This window comes from Narcine bancroftii, chromosome 1 (assembly GCF_036971445.1).
Source record: "Narcine bancroftii isolate sNarBan1 chromosome 1, sNarBan1.hap1, whole genome shotgun sequence".
Classification (NCBI taxonomy): domain Eukaryota; kingdom Metazoa; phylum Chordata; class Chondrichthyes; order Torpediniformes; family Narcinidae; genus Narcine; species Narcine bancroftii.
Window position 1 is genome coordinate 106,779,764 of NC_091469.1, and position 21,753 is coordinate 106,801,516.

At 45.0% G+C, this 21,753-nt stretch overlaps 1 protein-coding gene across 1 annotated transcript in view; it reads right to left on the reverse strand.

Moving 5' to 3' along the window:
• Positions 1-21,753, reverse strand: part of LOC138762259 (probable voltage-dependent N-type calcium channel subunit alpha-1B) — a 927,445-nt gene that overhangs the window by 60,008 nt on the left and 845,684 nt on the right. The window contains exons 41-43 of the mRNA XM_069935943.1: positions 7,379-7,486; positions 4,457-4,566; positions 1,141-1,238 (exon numbers count right to left, since the gene is read on the reverse strand). Coding sequence (XP_069792044.1) covers positions 1,141-1,238; positions 4,457-4,566; positions 7,379-7,486 — 316 coding nt within the window. The remainder of the gene's footprint in view (positions 1-1,140; positions 1,239-4,456; positions 4,567-7,378; positions 7,487-21,753) is intronic.

The following is a 21,753-nucleotide window of genomic DNA, read 5'->3' on the forward strand; positions in this document are numbered from 1 at the left end:
ATTTTCTAATCTGAAGACCACAGACAGTATGAATTGGGAAATGTCTCCTTCTTACTGACTATAAACACAGGCAGACCTCAAGGATGCGTGCTTAGCCCACTGCTTTACTCATTTTACACCAATGACTGTTTGGCCAGGCACAATTCCAATGCTATCTACAAGTTAACCAATGACACCACAGGTGTGGGCAGAATCACAAATGGCAATGAGGAAGCGTACAGGAGGGAGATAGATCAACTCGTTGAGTGGTGTCACGCCAACAGTCTTGCACTTAATGTTAGCAAAACCAAGAAGATGATTGTGGACTTGAAAAGGAAGTCAGGAGAACACGACCTAGTCCTCATCAAGGCCTCAATAGTGGAGAGGGTCAAGAACTTCAAATTCCTGGGTATCAACACCTCTGAGGATCTGTCCTGGAGCCTTCATGTTGATACAATCACGAAGAAGGCTCACCAGCAGCTATACTTTATGAGCAGATTGAGGAGATTCAGTATGTCACTGAAGACTCTTGAAAATATCTACAAGTGTACCGTGGAGAGCCTTCTGGCTGGCTGTCTGGTACAGAGGTGCCAAAGTTCAGGACAAGAAAAAACTCCAGAGGGTTGTTAACTCTACAAGATGTGGAGCCAACTCTTAAGAAAGCAACCTCTATCCTCAAGGACCCCACCATGCCCTCTTCCCTCTCTTACAATTGGGAAAAAGATAGAGGAGCCTAAAGACGAGCACTCAATGGCACAAGGACAGCTTCTTCCCCACTGCCATCAGATTCCTGAATAATCAATGAACCAAAGACACTGGCTTAATCTCACTTGTCGTGCTCTATTTTTATTTATTGTTGAAAGGTGGTTTATATGAATGCACTGTGAAGGTGCTGCAAGACAACATACTTCGTGACTTGTTCATGACAATAAATACTGATTCTGAATTTTATGTTCTCCATGGGAAAACCAATTCTAAATCCAACCTATTAAGTCTGTGTGGATCCTAAATGCCTTGATCTCCTGGATCAACCAACCACAAGGAACCTCAATGATACTTTTATCAAAGTCCCTGTTGATAACCTCCACTGCTTTCCTGAATGTTCTGTTTGTCAATTGGCCCTGATCTCTAAAAAATTGAGTCAAAATCTTGAATACTTACGGATTCACACCATTGTTGTGCGATGTGTTGTAGGAGGGGGGTTCTTCCTGGGTTGTTGCCAGTGCTCCCACCACACGCTGAAAGAACGATGTTCGAGTCTGTGTGAAATGCAATATAGTGCGATTCTGGAATGAAAGGGACTCATGGATGCAAACCAAACAAAAAATAGTTTTGGCAAAATCATAGACAAAAAAACAATCATATGATCAGATGAGAGGGATTCATTGGTGGCCTCTCTACAGGGTATGGTGTTTACATGGAAATTATATGTCCAATGGGGGCATCTTGGTGATTGATGGCTGAGGGAGTGCAAAAAGGGTGTGGAGAAGGAAATGGAGTAGTAGTTCACCGCATTCAATGGCACACAGAATGAAACTGAGCAGTACAATGAAGGAACGAGATAACAAAGTTGCTCAGACAGTGAGAGGCACATGTTGGAAGTGAAGCATTGAGACGTGGCTGGCAATACAACAACAACTCTAAACAAAGAACTGCAAAGTTGGTCCCACACCACGTTGGATCACTTCGGCCACAGTAAATTGAGGACAAACACCAGTCACAAGGACACACAAGCCTCCTGACACTCACTCATTAATCTTGCATCATCTCTCCTTACCAGTGAGATGACAATCCACCGACAGCTCACTCTCTGCCATGGTTCATCCTGTGGCCCTACATCTGAAAGGCCACCCTTTCACCAAATAGCTGAGGACAGCAGCTCAGAAAACATATCTTGTTGAAGCTAAGAAGTCCTATTGTAATTTACACATACATTAATGTGAAAAACTGTAAGGAATTCAACTTATTTCTACAGAAAGGAGCATAATTACCATCTTTCATTTCCTCTGACAAGAGGAAACCTCTCTGGCACTGTCATATAAGGGTCTTCTGTTTTTCCTGGTGATCTCACAGCTTGAGGGGACTGTTATTCCGTGTCAAATCACAAGGAAGCGTGTTTTGTTTTGTTACAATACATCTGGGATTCCAGGAGAAAATTGACCCTTTCATCTAAGGTACAATAATGGCCAACTTTAGGGATCCATGAAGCTGCACTTGCAGTGGGAAATGTACAATGGCAAGTTGACAACTCAATACCGTATGGGTGGTTAACATTTCTGAAAACCTGGAAAAGGCTCAGGATTCCCTCACTGCTTTCTTAAGGATTGACTCAAAAGTACTTCTGAGTGCAAGAGCAAAGGAAGGAAGTATCTGGCCTGAGAAATTTGACGAAGTGAACTTTTATCAGGATATTGCCTGGATTGGTGACTTGCTTCACATGATGGAAGGCTGAGTAAACTTGAACTTTTCTCTTTGGAGCGGCAAAGGATGAAAGGTGACTTCACAGAGGTGCATAACATGATGAGGGACTTAAATAGGGTGGACAGCTGTATTTTTTTCCCCTGGGGTGATAATAGCAAATACCAGAAGACTGTGGTGGTGGACATAATTGCTGCGGCAAACCGGCCCCACTTGTCACACACGGTCAGAGGGCAGCCGCAGCAAAGATGGCGTCGTGGGTCCTTCTCTTCTGGTGCAGAATGAAAGTGCACGTACGCGCTCATGTCAGCATGACGCAAGTTCTGGATGCAAGGGGTACGCTCCAGGCAGCCTTAAAAGGCTGCCGCACGAACTTCGAAGTATAATCAGTTCTTTCGTTGTTCTTACACACAACACGCAAAAGGACACCTGTTTATAGTGAGTGGAGGGAAGTTTAGGGGAGACATTAGAAATACCCTTTTTCTATACAGAGATTGATGGATGCTTGGAATACATTGCAGGGAGTGGTGGTGGAGGCTGGTACAACAGGAACATTCAAAAGACTCTTTGCCAGGAACGTGGATGTAGGGAAAATAGAGGTTTATGTGTGTGGGGCAGGGAAAATTAGATTGTTGTGGAGTTACGGTGTAGGGAGGGTTTAGTCCTTATTTTTGGAAGGAATATATAGGTTGGCACAACATCATGGGCTGAAGGGCCTGTACTGTGCTGTGATGCTCTAAGTTTTTTTTTATTTTAAATTTAGAGATTCAGCATGGTAACAGGCCATTTTGGTCCACGAGTCTGTGCCACCCGATTTACACCCAATTAACTTAAATCCCCAGTACATTTCAAATGGTGGGAAGAAACCAGAGTCCCTGGGAAAAACCCACATAGATACGGGAGAAGGTTCAACCTCCTTACAGACAGCACAGCATTCAAACCTTGGTCCTGATCGTGCTGCTGTAAAGGTGTTGCGCTAACCGCTATGCCAACTGTGCTACCCTATGCGTAATGAATGTATTCTACCCGGATTGCGTGGTTCATGGGCGACCCACAGCACGACTTGGTGCTGACCCCCTACCATCCAAACCCAGGTAGGATGAGCCATAAATGGAGATCCACATGGATCTCCCATGTATCCAGTCTGCCCAACTTCCACAGATTACCTTGGGTGAAAATCTGGTGAGATTCATAATATACAATCTGTTAGAAAAGCTAGAGGCTGAAGAGCAAAGATAAAATGATTCCAACAATTCCTTCCTCCCTTGTGAAAAAAATGAAAGCTGCAGGAGTAGCATGCACACACGCAAACATACACACATGCACACACACTCACATACATACATACATACATACACACACAAGCACACACAGACACAGAGATGTATATAACGTAATGTCATTATTGTAATGGAATATATAATAGAATAAATCACAGTTGTCCTTGGTATAGGTCTCAGATGGGACATCATTAAATATTTGCAGTGATGAAAATGCTGAATATTATTTGATATAGCATCATAGCCAATCAAACCAACAAGATGGGTTGATCACTGAAACGAATGGAATGGAATAAATATTCAGGTTTATCTTCAGGAAGATAAAGCCATGATCTCATTAATCATGGCAGGGGTAGGAGAATTGGCAAATGTTTAAAAATCTAGGGGTGGGAGATGTGTGATAGAGAGAATGAGAGAGAACAGAGAGAGAGAGAGAAAGTGAGAGAGAGAGAGAGAAAGTGAGAAACAAAGAAAGAGACAAAGAGTCAGAGAGAAAAAGAGACAGAAAGATAGAGAGGGTGAGTGAGGGAGTGAGGTATGTATATTGAATAATGGAACGGTTTACATTGAAATGGAGCAACAAGTGTTTAGAAGTATTCCCAATACAATAACAAAAGAACAGTCGGTCATTTAACACTTCACACCGAGCCCTTACATCGTATAAACTTCACACCGAGCCCTTACATCATTGAACACTTCACACCGAGCCCTTACATCATTGAACACTTCACACCGAGCCCTTACATCATTGAACACTTCACACTGAGCCCTACAATTACCTGTGACAACCCAGCAGGCAGCTGTTGCTGCAATTTTTTACTTTTGTTCTGTTTGTAGTAATCGTAGATCATCAGCGCAGCATAGACCTTCCCCACGGTCAACTCTGTCGCTGTGGAAAGATATTAAAAACATAGGAGTTATCACAACTCTTGCAGCCTTGCACTTACAAATCAAAGAGGCTCTGACTCAACTGAGATTAATTCGCAAGACAGCATCTTCAGGCATTTATCCCCCCCACAAGGAATTGGGAGATTAAAAAAAGTGGCTACAAAGTGGGTTAAGTCCTACATGTATACTCTGCATTGATAATCACCAAGAAGGATGGCATGAATGACGTGAGTTCAGAAAGGGAAATGTTGATACAGGTATTCAACAGGATGTCAATATAAGGAGGAGGCAGTGCTAGGTCTCTTAAGGTGGATAAGCGCCTGATAGAATTGATCTCAGGGTAACGAGGGAGCAAGGAAAGAAACTGCTGGGGACCATGTCCAAAAACCTTTTAGCTATAGGTGAGGTCCTAGGACTGGACCAGTGCCAAAAGTGCTCCCTCGTTGAAGAAGGGATAAAGAAGGAAATTACAAGCCAATGACCCTCACATCATTGGAAGGGGTATAATTAGAGAAGATTCACTGGGTCAGGATGGTCTTGCATTTGGAAATGCATGGCCTTATGCGGGGCACGTCATGTCTGGTCTGTCGAGCCAGTTCCACCATTCAATGATTCCGCTGATAAGGCAGCCTCGATCGGTTCCTTGGTCAGAGAATTCCACAGATTCACTGCTGTCTGGGAAAAGCAATTCCTCCTCATCTCCATGTTAACTAGACTCCATGTTTAAAACTTGTGTTGCACATATCCCTTCAACTTTCCCCTCTCACCTTAAACCTATGCCATCTAACATTTGACATTTCCATGCTGAGAAAAATACTATCTACCACAGAAAAACCTCTCATAATTTTATAAACTGATGTGGAATAGGGGAACCGAGTGTAGCATATCTAAGTTTGCTGATCACATTGAATTGAGTGGAAAAGCAAATTATGTCAAGGATACAGAGGGTTTGCAGAGAGATATAGATAAGTTAAGAAAGTGGGCAGATGGAGTACAATGTTGGTAAATGTGAAGTCATCCATTTTGGAAGAAAAAATCGGTTATTATTTAAATAGTGAATAGTTGTTGCATGTTGTCATGCAGTGGGACTTGTGAGTGCTTGTCAATTCAAGTCAAGTTTATCATCATCTGATTGTACAAGTACAACCTGACAATGCAGCATAAATGTACATGAATCAAAAAACGTTGGTTTGCAGGTGCAACAGGTAATCAAGAAAGCCAATGGGGCATTGGCCTTTGTGTTGGAGGGATTGAATTTAAGAGCTGGGTGGTTTTACTACAACAGGGTGCACCTGGAATACTGCGTGCAGTCTGATCATCTCACTTGAGGAAGTGTATACTGGCTATACAGTGCAGAGGAGGTTTACCAGGTTGATTTCAGCAATGAGAGGATTATCCTATGAGGAGAGATTGAGTCAACTGGGACTATGGCCATTCGAATTTGAAAGAATGGGAGGAGATGTGATAGTGATTTTTAAGAGGCATTTAAGGTAAACAAGTACACAGGCAGAGGATGGAGAGATGTGGTCATGTTCAGGTAGATGGGATTAGTTTGATTGACATCATGGTCGGCATTGACACGTTGGCCTGAAGAGCCTCTCCTGTGCTGTACATTTTGATGCTCTAAGTGTATATTTGTTCCTCATGGACCCAGTGCACCATCTAAAAAGTCAAGGCACACAATAAACCAATGAAAATGAAATCTCAGTTACTTTCACTAAACGTATCAGTAAGATTATACATTTGTCCCATTCACCTGCAAATACTTTGGCTGCATTTCTATTAAAATGAAAGATGGTGCAGAATTCTAAGACTCTGGAATGTCCATTCTCTTTAGCATACAGTTCTATACATGTTTTTCTAGATTCAAGATGATTTTATTGTCATGTGATAAAACAGAAAATGTGATATTACACAAAATTTCCTTTAGTCTGCTGTAAGGCAGATAAAGATTCACTCTCAGCTCTAGTTGCTCAGCACCCCTTCCAGCCAGAGAAAGAGAAGCAAAAGAGAGTCCCCCAGAATCAGTGAATATCCATGGCTTCACTTTCAACACTCCTGCAGCTCCTACAGCCCCACAGACTTCAATCCAAACCATCAGCAACCTGAACTCCAGCTGCACACCTCTGACCCGATCAGGAAACCTCCAGCACTCTCGGCACCCTCTTGCAGTTCAGTTCTGATACCAGGTACCCCGTCAGCTAGTCTCCAGCAGTCTGTTGTGAGTACTTTGACCACAGGCGCCAGCAGCCTGCAGCCTACATGGGCTCCTCGCCTCGAGTCACCTGTATCTTCCTCAGCCACGGTCACAGTCCCGTGGTTCATCTCCTCTGGTTCTCCTTCTCAGTCAGGGGCTATTTTCCCTGTTTTCCGGTGCCCTGCGCCAGTCCTCCGCTTCCCCAGATTCTGCAACCCCTTGTGGCTGCTGCCGATCATAGGAGCAACTATCTTGGGCCCAGACTCCATGGTCGTGGGATTTTAAAATAAACCACTAAATTTCATTGGCAAAAGAAAATGTTTTAAGGGGATAATGGAGCTCTGTAACTTTTTTTTTGCAATGGTTGTTTAAGATGTGATGTGATTACTGAGGTGATGTGAGGTTCTGAAAATATAACCATTATTTGGAATTGACTTTTGGTTTGGGAGGCAAAAGCTGCAGGAGACTCAATACTGTGAAAAAGAAATTGATAGGAAAATGGGTCAACTGTTCTCTCATCCGATTTTACCATTTAATGGTATATTAAAATTCGACCATTTCCACGTACATAGTGAGCTGACAGATGACCGTGTCTGGGCTGCCAGAAGGTACTCACCTCTTTGGGGAGGCACCAGTATATCCAGAAACTTCTGCGAAAGGTTTGGCCAAACAGTGGTTATTTCTTTCCTGAGCTCCGCATCGCACTGCTGCTGGTATGCTCCTCCTGGCAGAGAAGAGAAGGACAGTCAGACTCCACACTCACTCTGATCCTCAACCAGGCTTCTGGCGAGGTCCCAGGTAATCTCGAAAGGTTCAGGTCCTCAGGGTTAAACCACTGTTATCTAACACCTACCCATTTGCAGCATGACCACCTCAAGAGTGTGCTGATGAACAATGCTTCAGTTACCCAGATCAAATCGGGATAAATTATGACTCAATCTACTTGGTGTATACACAAAATAAGATGAATTAAACACACATTGACGCTGGAGTCAGAAGGGCTTATTTGAAAATAAGGTATGTGCATGCACAGTAAATCAAGAACAGGATTTGTGTCAAGGAATGGGAGATGAAATTTCCACACTGGTTAGCAAACTGGTGAATTTTATTGTTAAGCCAGGGCAGATCACACAGTAAATAGCAGAACTCTGGAGTGTTGCAGAACAGAGATACATAGGGGTACAAGTGTATATATCATATATCTCTGATAGGCTAGTGAAGAAGGCACCTTTGCTCTGTCCGCACCAGAGACCTCCCAGTTGCCTACCATTTCAGTTCTGTGCCACTCTCACATGTCTGTCCATGGCCTTATGTTCTGTCCCACCAAGACCACCCACAAATTGGAGGAACAACACCTGATTTTCCATCTGGGCACTCTCCTGCCAGATGGTATTATTCTGGTTTCTACTAACCTGCTTTCCTCTTCCCACTACCCCCTTCCCTTCTCCTTTCCAGTTCTCCTCCCTTCCTCCCTCCCTCCCTACCTCCCTTCCCCCCCTCCCTTCACCCAGCCATCCCTCCTCTCCTTGATTGCTGCTGTCCCCTCCCTCCCTTCTCCACCTATCACCTCCTGCCTTTGTCACCAAACCTTCCCCACCCCCCCACCCCACCCACCCCCGGTTGAGATTTTTCCTTTTCTTGATCAAAGGCTCAAGTCCGAAATGTAGGTTATGTATTTTTAAAGGACACTGCTTGAGCTGCTGAGCTCGTCCAGCATTTTGTGTTTTTACTTCAATCACAGTGTCTGCAGATTTTTGTGTTTTACTCGTGAAGGAGGCGTTTGCTACATTTATCTTCATTGGACAGGGGACTTAGTATAAGTGTTTGGACGTCATGTTACAATTGTATGAGACTTTGGTGTAACCGTGCCTGGAATATTGTGCACAGTTCTGGCTACCTAGCTATGGGAAGGATGTCATTAAGCTGGAAAGGGTGCAGAAAGATTCACAAGGATATTATCAGGCCTGGAGAGCTTGAGTTATAACGAGAGACTGGTGAATGTCCGCCAAGCTGCCTGTCTCCTCTCTGGCGAGCCTTGCTGTACTGACATTGGCTGTGCATTATCTCTACTGTTAAGGACACTTCCCTTAGATATAACTGTATATGCATCTATTGTCTTTCATTATTGTACCATGAGTTTCTGCTAATAAAAGCCATGATTATTGTTTGACCACATCGTCTTTGTCTACATCATCAACTGGCACTTCAATTTTATTAGCAGAAACTCATGGTACAATAATAAAAGACAATAGGTGCATATACAGTTATATCCAAGGGGAGTGTCCTTAACAGATAATACACAGCCAATGTTAGTACAGCAAGGCTCAACAGAGGGGAGACAGGCAGCTTGGCAGACATTCACCAGTCTCCCCCGGCAGAAGAAGGGTTAAAATCAAAAGGACAGCTGCTAGGAAAGACTGAAGCAAGCAATGGATACTATGTTTGGCATTGAGAATACTCTAACAGTCAAAATATGCCAGTATCTACCAAGCAATCAAAATATAATGAGATTTTTTATGAATATGTCAATCTATCAGGTTGTTTACAAATTCTGGTGCTTCTTCTCAAAACAGGTGGCTCCTTTGCAACCTTGGGAACTGGTACAGATCCTGGGTCTGTAGTGTGGGAAGGACTGACTTCTGGACTCGCTCCAGAATCGCCAGCGTGAGGCAGTGGAGCCTCAGCAAGGCCATCTGAAAGTTTACTAGGGGTCACAGGCTGGGGTGGGGGGGGTGAGTCCAACCTCTCAGGCGCACTCTGAGTAGGGGTGCAAGGAAGGGGTGAACCAGGCGAGGCCAGATCTCTTAGGGGTACCGTGTCTGTACTCCCCTCTGGGAATTTAACATGAGCGTAGTTGGGGTTAGTATGCAGTAGCTGAACTAGTTGGACTAGGGGGTCTGTTTTACGTGTCCGAGCATGGCTCTTCAGCAGCACGATTCTAAGCTCAGATAAACAGGCTGGCCAGTCCATCACAGTTCCTGATTTCCTAGGAAAGGCAAACATATGTTCATGAGGTATTCGATTTGTTGCAGTACACAATAAAGACCGAAGAGAATGTAGTGCCTCAGGCAGCACCTCCTGCCACCGGGTAACAGGGTAACCATGAGTTTTAAAGCAAGATTAGCAGTCTTCCAGACTGTAGCATTAGCCCTTTCGACCTACCCATTGCCCTGCGGGTTGTAGCTCGTGGTATGGCTGATGGCAATCTCCTTTCATAGCAGGGCTTGCTGCAGTTCAGCGCTCATGAATGCTGAGCCCCTATCGGTATGAATGTAATTGGGAAAACCAAAAATGCTGAAAATTCTGTCAAGTGACTTAATGACAGACGCTGACGAGACGTCAGGGCAGGGTATCGCAAAGGGAAACCTGGAATATTCATCAATTACAGTAAGGAAATGTACATTTTTGTTGTTGGAAGGTAACAGCTCTTTAAAATCTAAGCTAATCCTTTCAAAAGGTTGGGTTGCCTTGATGAGAGTGGCCTCTGGAGCTTTGAAGTATTGCGGTTTGCTTTCTGCACAAACAAGACAGCTTTAAGTCAGTTTCCTGACTTGTTCCAGGGAGTAAGGAAGGTTGTTAGCCCTTATGTAGTGGAAGAATCTCGTGACTCCTGGGTGGCACAGTCTACTATGGATCTCTTTTAGCCCCTCCAGCTGAGCACTGGCAGCAGATCATGACAATGCGTCAGAGGGATCATTTAACCTGTACTGGATCTCATAATTATGTTGAGAGTTCTATTCGCCAGCGTGCCATCTTATCATTCTTGATTTTACTTTTGTGTTTAGTACTGAACATGTAGGCTACACATTTCTGATCAGTGACAAGAGTACATTTTCTGCCGGCTATAAAGTGTCTCCATTAGCGAACAGCTTCAATAATAGCCTGGGCTTCTTTTTCAATGGCAGGATGTTTAAGTTCAGGTCCACGTAACGTGCGGGAGAAGAACACCACAGGTCCGCCCTTTTGATTAAGGGTTCCTGCCAAGGCACAATCTGAAGCATCAGTTTCCACTTGGAATGGGACATCCTCATCAATGGTCGAGAGTGCAGCTTTGGCAATATCAGCTTTAATTCTCTTGAAAGCCTTCAAGGCCATTGGAGAGAGAAGAAAAGATTTAATGTCAAACAGAGGGCATGCCTTCGTGGCGTAGTCCTGAACCCATTTGCAGTCGTAGGAAAAGAATCCCATACACCTTTTAAGGGATTTTGCTGAGTCTGGGGGTGGTAACTTCTTAAGTGGGGCCATTCTTTCCGGGTCGGGGCAGATTTCGCCCTTGCGGATAATGTAGCCCAGAATGGGTAGCTCTGTCGCATTGAACACACATTTGCCCTCGTTAAATGTAAGGTTGAGTTCTTTAGCTGTTGCTAAAAATTTCTTTAAGTTGTTGTCGTGCTCAGCCTGTGTTTTCCCACAGATAGTGATGTTATCCTGATAGGGAAACATACCCTGTAACTCATACATCCTAACAATCTTATCCATTTCCCTCTGAAACACAGACACACCATTAGTGACCTCAAAAGGTACCCTTTTAAACTGGTATAACCCCCATCAGCCTCAAAAGCCGTATAGGGCCATTCCCTTTTCTTAATGGGGATTTGGTGATAAGCTCCTTTGAGGTCGATAGTGGAGTACACTTTGTATTGCACTATCTGATTAATCATTTCATTGATGCATGGCAGGGGGTAGGCATCCAGGTTAGTGTAATGGTTGATTGTCTGGCTGTAGTCAATGGCCAGTCATCATGATTATTGTTTGACCACATCGTCTTTTTCTACTTCATTAATTGGCCCTTCAGAGACTAGATAGGCCTAGTTTTTTTTTCTCTCTGAAACATAGGAGACTGAGGGGTGACCTGATAGAGCTACATAAAATCAAGAGGAGAACTGATAAGGTGAATGGCCACAGACATTGATATGTCGAGATCCAACGAAAGAAGATCCAGCTCTCCCCCCTCCCCTCCTGACATTCAATGGCATCACCCTCATGGAGTGCTCACCGTCAATATCTGGAGGTCACAAATGAGAAGAACCTGAACTGGACTCACCGTGTACACAGAGGGGAGACAAGAGCAGGTCGGAGACTGGGAATCCTCTACTGAGTAACAACCCCCCCCCCCCACCCCCGGCTCCCTACAACCTGCCCACTGTCAACACTGCTCATTAGGGGCGTGACAGTCCCCTCTCCCTTTGCATGGGCTGTGCTTCAACAACACGAGAAACTGATGCATCCAGGACACTCCAGCCCCCTCAATCGTTTCCCCCTCCCCATCTCAATCCATTCCCTCACTCCACCACCACACATAGGAGTAGCAGTTTGCACCATCTTCAGGATGCACTGCAGCAACTTCCCAAGTCTCCTTGGACAGCACCTTCTAAACCCATCATCTCTTCCAGCCCACAGGACCAGGGCACCAAAAGCACAGGGTTACCATTGCCTGGAAATTTCCTCCCAACTACACATGTCCTGACCTGGGAATACTCACTCTTTCTTCACTGTCGCTAGATCAAAACCTTGGAGCTTCCTCCCTGAGCATTGTGGGTACTCACACACCCCCAAGGACTGCAGAGGTTCAAGAAGACAGTTTCCACCATCGCAGGGCAGTTAGTGATGGACAATTAAACATGGCTCAGCTTGCAAAGTTCACACTCCTTGAATGGATATTTAAAAAAAAACTTCCAAGGGCTTCAGATCACTTATTTAGAAGCTGGAGGGCTTGAAACTTCACCATGTCTACTATTACCTCCCCATGTTACAATTATCAGGAATTGTTCTAGCTCCACAAAAGCAATGCCTGCACTATTACAAGTCACTTTTCTTTCCATTTAGATAACTTTGTCCATTTTTATACTTAGTGTCTCTTTTTTAATGGAATTTAGTACATTATTGATGTTGCTTTTAGTTATTTTTTTTTAAAAAGGACCTCCAGCTCCAGCAAGTAAGAATTTATGTGCATATGGACTTTGTACAATGTGTATGGCAGTAACCAAATCAATATTATCATCAACTCTGCCTCATGAATTCCAGTGTATCTCTCTCCCAGCTGCCTACACCAAGGTTCTTTCATTTTCTGCATTGAATTCCTCAATACTGTCTATTTCCACTTCTTTCCCTCCAATTTATTATTTTCATGTGTCTATAATTATGTCTGTTCAGTTGGATCACTTAGCAATGCCGACATGATTTTTTTTTGGAACACACGTGGAAGAAACCTGCCTTTCGTTTCTCACACAGAATGTCTGAGGGCCTGGGCCATCAATTGCGCTCATCGCTCATCTCTCAGCATATCGTTCCACTGACTTCATCAGAACCAGGCCTGTCAAATCTCATGGGCTTTCAATCTCAATATTCCCCACACATGTTCAATATTAATGGTACCTCTCCCCCCACCCCACAACACCCCGTATTCATCCTGCAAAATGATGAACAGATATGTTGAAATCTGGAAGAACGCCTCTCTGGCCCATGAAACCCATGCTGCCCAATTATACCAACCCTGTGCATTTTTGGAGGTTGAAAGAAAAACTGGAGCATCCAGAGGAAACTCTCATAGACACGGTGAGAACGAACAAACCCTTTAGAGTCCGCACTGGATTCAAACTCGGGACGCTGGCATTGTAATAGCATGGCTGCGTTATACCATTTGCTGAACGCTGGGATCATTTGTGAAGAGAAATCTGCACTGTGTTACTGATCGCAACTTTACCAAAAGAGAAAACTATTCTCTGCAGACACTAAACATTCTGAGGTTGAAGACGTATGAATTCCCAGATCCATTGGACTTGCATATTTTTCAGGATGGTCTAGCCATCATAACTCTATTGCTGTTGTTCCAATTACTTCGAGCCACAAGACAAGATGCACATGCCTCTGACAGCTGTGTTGAGATGTAGCCAACTGGCTCTCACTGATGTACAAGAAACACTGAGGACTCCCTCCATTTTACAGCAGCTTCCAAACACAACTCCACCAGCTATAGTGCTGACCTTTCCTTCTGAGTCAGTGCATAAACATCTTGATACAACATTTTGACTGGGATGGTGCTTGAATGGTCAACAATCACCAATGTGACAGAAATTATTGGTTTCAGTGATGTGATTGCACCACTTTGGCATCTGCAGCTATTGCGAAGCAGACTCCAGAGTGACAGTTATTAATATATTCATGTATTGTATATACCATATCATGTCAATAAAAAAATACCATTCTATTTTAAAATAGGGCCCAGGTTTAGATTCATGCCATTCTCTCTGAATTGCATCACCACTAGAAAAGGCATGGCATCACTTTAATTCTGTTCTGGTTTGAATAATGCTGGAGAATTAGTTAAAAAAAATACGAGATGCTGGAGGAACTCAGTTAGTCTTTTCAGCGACTATAGGAGCCAAAGATATATTGCCAACGTTTCAGGTCTGAGCCCTTCTTCAAGGAATAAGCTTGACAAGTTGCGCAGAGGTCTATTTGCAGGTGCAGAAAATGGTGCCGATGGCATCTGTGCCTAGAATTAGTGAGGACTGACTGTGTGGCCACTGGAATCACAGTGGACATGATGAAATAACCATACAAGGCATTTCTAGAGTGAATCAAACAGATTGACATCACATGGCCAGTTCAATGCATTCTAGGAGTTGTAGAGCCGCCATAGCGCCGCTAGAACTGTATTGGATAATTCAAGAGGCCTTGATCTAGATCCGTAGGAAAGATCTGGGTGTTTTTGTAGCACACAAGGTGCTACAGGTGTTGGTTACAACAAGGTCGATCATTTATCTCTGGAAGAATGCAGCACTGAAAAAAAAACAAGGGCCTTAGATTCAATATCATTGTGGTGGCCACCTGCAACATTGCTCAGCGCTGCCACTGGTGCAAACCCGTGGAGAGCGGGGAGAGGAGACACAGTGCTCCTCTGCAGGATTCAGTAGTCAAACTTCTGATGGCACCGTACAGGCTTTATACAGCCTGTGAAATATATGGCATTTCATTTTAAAATCTTGTGATCATGGGTTCTTGGGCCCAAGATGTGCTCAGCAGTGGTTATGAAGGATTGCAGGCTCTGGGGAAGCAGAGGACTGGCACAGTGTGATAGTACAGATTCTATCACCAATGTGTATATGTATATATGTACAGATGGTAGTGCAGGATGACTGTGATTGGCTTAGAGTGTAGCCACACCTACTGGCAGGTCTTAAAGATTGCTCCTAGCCAGACCAGGTCATTCTGGACTGGTCGACCTACTTGTGATATGCTCCAGTCTTTTAGTTAATAAAAGCCTTGGTTTGGATCAACAAGTCTTCGGTTCTTTTGACGCGCGTTACAATTTTATTAACTAAAAATAAATTTTGAAGGGATGGAGCGTATGCTACGGCTGGAACACCTCGACATCGACCCACAGTCAGTTACAGCCTCGAATGACTTTAAGCACTGGGTGAGGTGCTTCAAAACATACTTACAGCTCTCTGATCCTGCCGTGATAGAGGACAACCATCGACTACTAATACTGATGACTATGGTGTCCCCAAGAGTTTACCAGAGTGTCCAGGACGTGACCACTTATGCTGCATCCATGAAGGTGCTGAAAGGGCTCTATGAGCGACAAGTGAACAGGGTCTATGCTCAGTACAAACTTGCTACAAGGAGGCAACAGCCCAGTGAGTCCTGTAAAGCTTTTATTCAGGCACTAAGGGCAATGGGCAGGGACTGTGCCTGCACAGACAGAACTGCTGCGGAGGTCACAGACGATCTCATTCGGAATGCCTATGTGGCCGGGTTCGATCGAATGAGGTGAGGCAGCGCCTGCTAGAGCACGGGGGGGAAAATCGAGAGGATGTGATCCAGATTCCAGAGACGATGGAGGCTGTGGTCTTAAATATGGACATGTACTCTTGGGGCTGGAACCCACACTCTGATGTACGTAGGATGCCCTCCCTCTACCCTACTACTGCCGCTACGCTGCCCGATGCAACCCCAAAGTGTTATTTCTGTGGGAGGAACATGCACAGCAGGTCCCAGTGCCCAGCGAGAAAAGCCAGGTGCCAGAAGTGCCTTAAAAACGGCCACTTTGCTGCAGTCTGTCGCTCCAAAATGGCCACCATCAAACACAGTGCCTCGTGTGAAGCCAAATCGCCACTCTCCATGTCAAACACTTCTTCCTAGGAGCTCTCATCCAATGAGAGTGAGGACTCCACCGCGTGGCAGCGCCTGATGTCACGGGGCAGATGCCGAGCGCACAAGGTACAACCCACCCTCGCCGCAATGACATTCACCCAAACGTCCGACCAGGCCCCAGGCCCGACCTCAACGCCTGCAGCCGCTGCTGACCAGGGACCCGCTGCTGCCGACTAGAGACCCGTCGCTGCTGACCAGAGACCCGCCGCCACCGACCAGAGACCCGTCGCTGCTGGCCAGAGACCTGCCGCTGCCGACCGGGGTCACACTGACGCTGCTGACTGGGGACATGCCGACACTGCAGACCCAGTCATGTATTTGAACAGAGGGACCAGCAACACCCCACCAGCTCAGGCCAGACTGTCGACAATGGCATTGGGGTTTTGAGTGAAGCAGTGGCCGCAGCCTACAGGCCTGCTGGCAGCACGACTCTGGCGACCCCAATCCTGGTGCCACGGCGGTCACGCCGGATGGTCAGACCCCATGACCGGTACAGCCCCTAACCTCCATTCACCCTGGGGTCAGTTCTCAAAGAAGGGGTGATGTGATAGTACAGATTCTATCATCAATGTGTATATGCACAGATGGTAGTGTAGGATGGTCCTGTTTTGCGGAAACTGCCAAAATGTTTGGCCTGGAATTCAGCCTGAAGAAAACTGAGGTCCTCCATCAGCCAGCTCCCCACCATGACTACCAGCCCCCCCATATCTCCATCGGGCACACAAAACTCAAAACGGTCAACCAGTTTACCTATCTCGGCTGCACCATTTCATCAGATGCAAGGATCGACAATGAGATAGACAACAGACTCGCCAAGGCAAATAGCGCCTTTGGAAGACTACACAAAAGAGTCTGGAAAAACAACCAACTGAAAAACCTCACAAAGATAAGCGTATACAGAGCCGTTGTCATACCCACACTCCTGTTCGGCTCCGAATCATGGGTCCTCTACCGGCATCACCTACGGCTCCTAGAACGCTTCCACCAGCGTTGTCTCCGCTCCATCCTCAACATCCATTGGAGCGCTTTCATCCCTAACGTCGAAGTACTCGAGATGGCAGAGGTCGACAGCATCGAGTCCATGCTGCTGAAGATCCAGCTGTGCTGGGTGGGTCACGTCTCCAGAATGGAGGACCATCGCCTTCCCAAGATCGTGTTATATGGTGAGCTCTCCACTGGCCACCGTGACAGAGGTGCACCAAAGAAAAGGTACAAGGACTGCCTAAAAAAATCTCTTGGTGCCTGCCACATTGACCACCGCCAGTGGGCTGATATCGCCTCAAACCGTGCATCTTGGCGCCTCACAGTTTGGCGGGCAGCAACCTCCTTTGAAGAAGACCGCAGAGCCCACCTCACTGACAAAAGGCATAGGAGGAAAAACCCAACACCCAACCCCAACCAACCAATTTTCCCCTGCAGCCGCTGCAACCGTGTCTGCCTGTCCCACATCGGACTTGTCAGCCACAAATGAGCCTGCAGCTGACGTGGACTTTTACCCCCTCCATAAATCTTCGTCCGCGAAGCCAAGCCAAAGAAGAAGAAGAGTGTCGGATGAGTGTGATTGGCTGAGAGTGTAGCCACACCTACTGGCAGGTCTTAAGGGATTGCTCCTAGCCAGACCAGGTCATTCTGGACTGGTCGACCTACTTGTGATATGCTCCAGTCTTTTAGTTAATAAAAGCCTTGGTTTGGATCAACAAGTCTTTGATTCTTTCGACGCGCATTACACACAGGACACCAGAAAATTGAGAGACCACCCCCAACTTGAGAAGAATAAGTAGAGGAGATGATACTATGGGACGGATACCATGGTAGCGGACCAGTGAGGGGCTCTACGGCTGAACAACACATAAAACAGAATTCTGGAGAAACTCAGGCTGTTGCGACTTGAAGCGAGGAACTTTATAGCATGCAGGCTGCTGCCGACTGTGGTCAGAGAGCATGTACCAGGCTACGGACTACTGGGCAGAAGGGTTACCAGGTACCAGGTATCAGAACTGGGACGCGAGATAGTGTCAAAGGTGATGAAGGCTTTCTCATCATGTTGGAGGTTTGGATCTGGAGCTCGGGTGGAGATGGTTTGGACTGAACTCAGCAGCCAGTGGCACAAGGACAGCTTCTTCCTGTCCACCATCATATTTCTGAATGGACAATGAACCACAGACACTACCTCATTTCCTCCTATTTTCTTGCATTATTTTTTAATGTTTGAAATGTAATTTTATTTGCTGAAAAACAACAAATTTTACGAAATGTTCATGACATTAAATTCTGATTCTGGATTATGGCTGCAGGAGTGCTGGAGTGACTCTGAAGGAATGCATTTTGCTTCTCCTTCTCTGACTGCCAGTGGCATTGGGTCATTTCTGCTGATGGTGAATCTTTGTCAGGCTTACCACAGACTAAATGCAATTTCATGTAATATGCCTGTTTTATTACATGAAAATAAAAAAAATCTTGGATAAAAAAAATGTAACTTGGATTTGTATCATCCAAAGTCAGATTCAGAAACAGAAAATAGGTCACGTGGCCAGCCCCCCCCCCCCCCACCATCCCATCCCACCCAAATACAGGAAGAGGCCGATACCCACATCTGCATATCACAAGAAAAGCAAGTTAAAACAGAGTTCTGGAGAAACTCAGCAGGTCACACAGTTAACTTTATGTAGCAAAGATAAAGATACATAACCAAGGTTTTGGGCTTGAGATCTTCATCATGGTAGATCAAGCCCGAAACCTTGGTTTTGTATTTTTATCTTTGCTACATAAAGTACGCTGTCTAACCTGCTGAGTTTCTCCAGCAATGAATGATGGAGAGTCATTTATAGATTATGAGGGGCTTAGATAGGGTGGACAGTTGGCACCATTTTTCAGGGGTGACAATTGAAATTCCAGAGAACCATACAACATTACAGCACAGAAACAGGCCCCTTTGTCAAATCTCCCCTCATTCTTCTATGCTCGAGGGAATAAAGTCCTAACCTGTTTAATCTTTTGCTGTAACTCAGTTCCTGAAGTCTGGGCAACATCCTAGTAAATCTTTCCTGCACTCTCACTATCTTATTGATAGCTTTCCTGTTGCTAGGTGACCCAATCTGCACACAATACTCCAAATTTGGCCTCACTAATATACAACTTTACCATAACATCCAAACTCCTGTACTCAATATTTTCATTTAGTCAAGTCAAGCTGATTGCACAAGTTCAACCCAATGAGACAGTATTCCCTGTGCAAAAATATGCAGACACACACCAGACATAACATACATGGAGACAAATAATACATATGCAGGACAAGTATTATATCTATGAAATAAATATTGTTTTGTACTAATGAGAGTGTGAGCAGTTCCCTTGGTCATTCAACATTCTCACTGCCCCTAGGAAGAAGATATTGCTCAGCCTGGTGGTGCTGGCTCTGATACTCCTGTCTCTTCTCTGACTAGAACAGCTGAAAGATGCTGTGTGTAGGGTGGAGTGGGTCCTCAATGATTTTGCGTGCCCTTTTCAGTCAACAATCCCAATAAATCACATTGACGGGGGTTGGGGGGGTGGAGGGGGGAGGGGTGAGACTCTAGTGAGCCTCTCTCTGTCACTCTTATGTTGCTATGTATTAACCTCTGATCCATTTCTCTGCAGCAACCATACCCCACTGTGATGCAGCTGGCCAAGACACTCTCGATAGAGCTCCTGCCTACATTATCTGCCTACTCCTGAATTCAATTCCTCTAGCGATGAAGGCCAACATTCCATTTGCCTTCTTAATAACCTGCTGCACCTGCAACCTACCTTTTTGCGACTCATGCACAAGCACTCCCAAGTCCCTCTGCACAACAGCATGCTGTAGTTTTTCACCCTTTAAATAATATTCAGCTCTTTTATTTTTCTTGCCAAAGTAGATAACCTCACACTTACTAACATTGTACTCCATCTGCCAGACGTTTGCCCACTCATCCAGCTTAACTATATCCCTCTGCAGACTCTCCACATCCTCATTACAATTTGCTCTTTTACTCAATTTGGTGTCATCCGCAAACTTGGCCCCACCACATTTTGTCCCCTCCTCCAAGTCATCAATGTAAATGATGAACAGTTGTGGGCCTAACACTGACCCCTGCGGCACCCCACTTACCACTCTCTGCCAACCTAAAAAACTCCCATTTATCCTGACTCTCTGCCTCCTGTCAGACAACTAATTTTCAATCCAGGCCAATATACTTCCCCAGACTCCACTTTCCTGTAACTTACTGATAAGTCTCTTGTATGGCACCTTATCAAACGTTTTCTGAAAATCCAAATATACAACATCAACCTGTTCCCCTCTATCCACCGCACCCATTATATCCTCAAAGAATCCTAACAAGTTTGTCAAACAAGATCTTCCCTTTCTAAAACCATGCTGCGTCTGCCTGATTGAACTCTTACGTTCTAAAAGTTTAACTATTTCATCTTTAATGACGGCTTCAAGCATTTTTCCAACTACAGACTTCAAGCTAATTGCCCGATAATTTCCAGTCTTCTGCCTATATCCCTTCTTAAAAAGTGGCGTGACATTTGCTGTCTTGCAGACGACCGGGACCTGCCCAGAATCCAAGGAATTTTGGTATATGACCACCAATGCATCAACTATAACTTCTGCCATTTCCTTCAGAACCCTTGGATGCATATCATCAGGACCAGGTGATTTGTCTGGCTTTAGTCCCATTAGTTTCTCCATCACTACTTCCTTTGTAACAACTATTTTATCAAAGCCCTCGCCAACATTCGCATCCTTAACTCCGCACTTGGGCATGCTGGACATGTCTTCCACCGTGAAGACTGACACAAAATATTTGTTGAATGCCTCGGCCATTTCCTCATTTTTTGCTACCAGTTTTCCTTTCTCATCCTCCAAGGGTCCTATGTTAACTCTGGCCACCCTCTTCCGTTTTATATATTTATAAAATTTTTGCTTTCTGTTTTTATATTTTGTGCCAATTTACTTTCATAATCCTTTTTCCCATTTCTTATTACCTGCTTTGTTACCCCTTGTTGTCTCTTAAAGTTTTCCCAATCTTCCAGTTTCCCACTGCTCTTTGCAGCTTTATACACCTGCGCCTTCAATTTTATACTCTCCTTTATTTCCTTTGTTAACCACGGTTGATTTTTCCCTCCCTTGCTGCCCTTTTTCCTGACTGGAATATATTTTTGTTGAGCAACGTGGTGCTCTCCATTCTCTCTACTATATCGTGTTGATATGTAGTGTAGACACCTGGTCCTCCTGAAGTCCATGATCATCTCCTTCATCTTGTCCATGTTGAGACTCAGATTGTTACTTTTGCACTATTTCACGAGATTTTCTACCTCTTCTCTGTAGTGCGACTCATCGTTGTTGCTGACGTGGCCAACTATTGTGTCATCAGCAAACTTGATGACACTGTTGGAACTGAATCTGGCAATGCAGTCGTGGGTCAGTAGAGTGAACAGGAGTGGGCTGAGCACACAGCCCTAAGGTGCACCAGTGCTCAGTATGACAGTCCTTGATATTCTGCTACCACCCAGACAGATTATTGTCTTACTGTTAGAAAATCCAGGATCCAATTACAGAGAGGGGTGTTGAGTCCCAGCAAGGACAGCTTCTCCACCAGTCTCTGGGAAATTATCATATTAAATGCCAATCTGAAATCAATGAATAGCAGTCTGGCATATGAGGCGTCGTTCTCTACGTGGGTCAGGATGGAGTGAAGTGACAAGGCAATAGCATCGTCTGTGGAATGGTTTCTTCTTTAGGCAAATTGATATGGATTCAGCATCTCTGGGTGGTGTTCTTTGATGCAATCATCACAGACATTC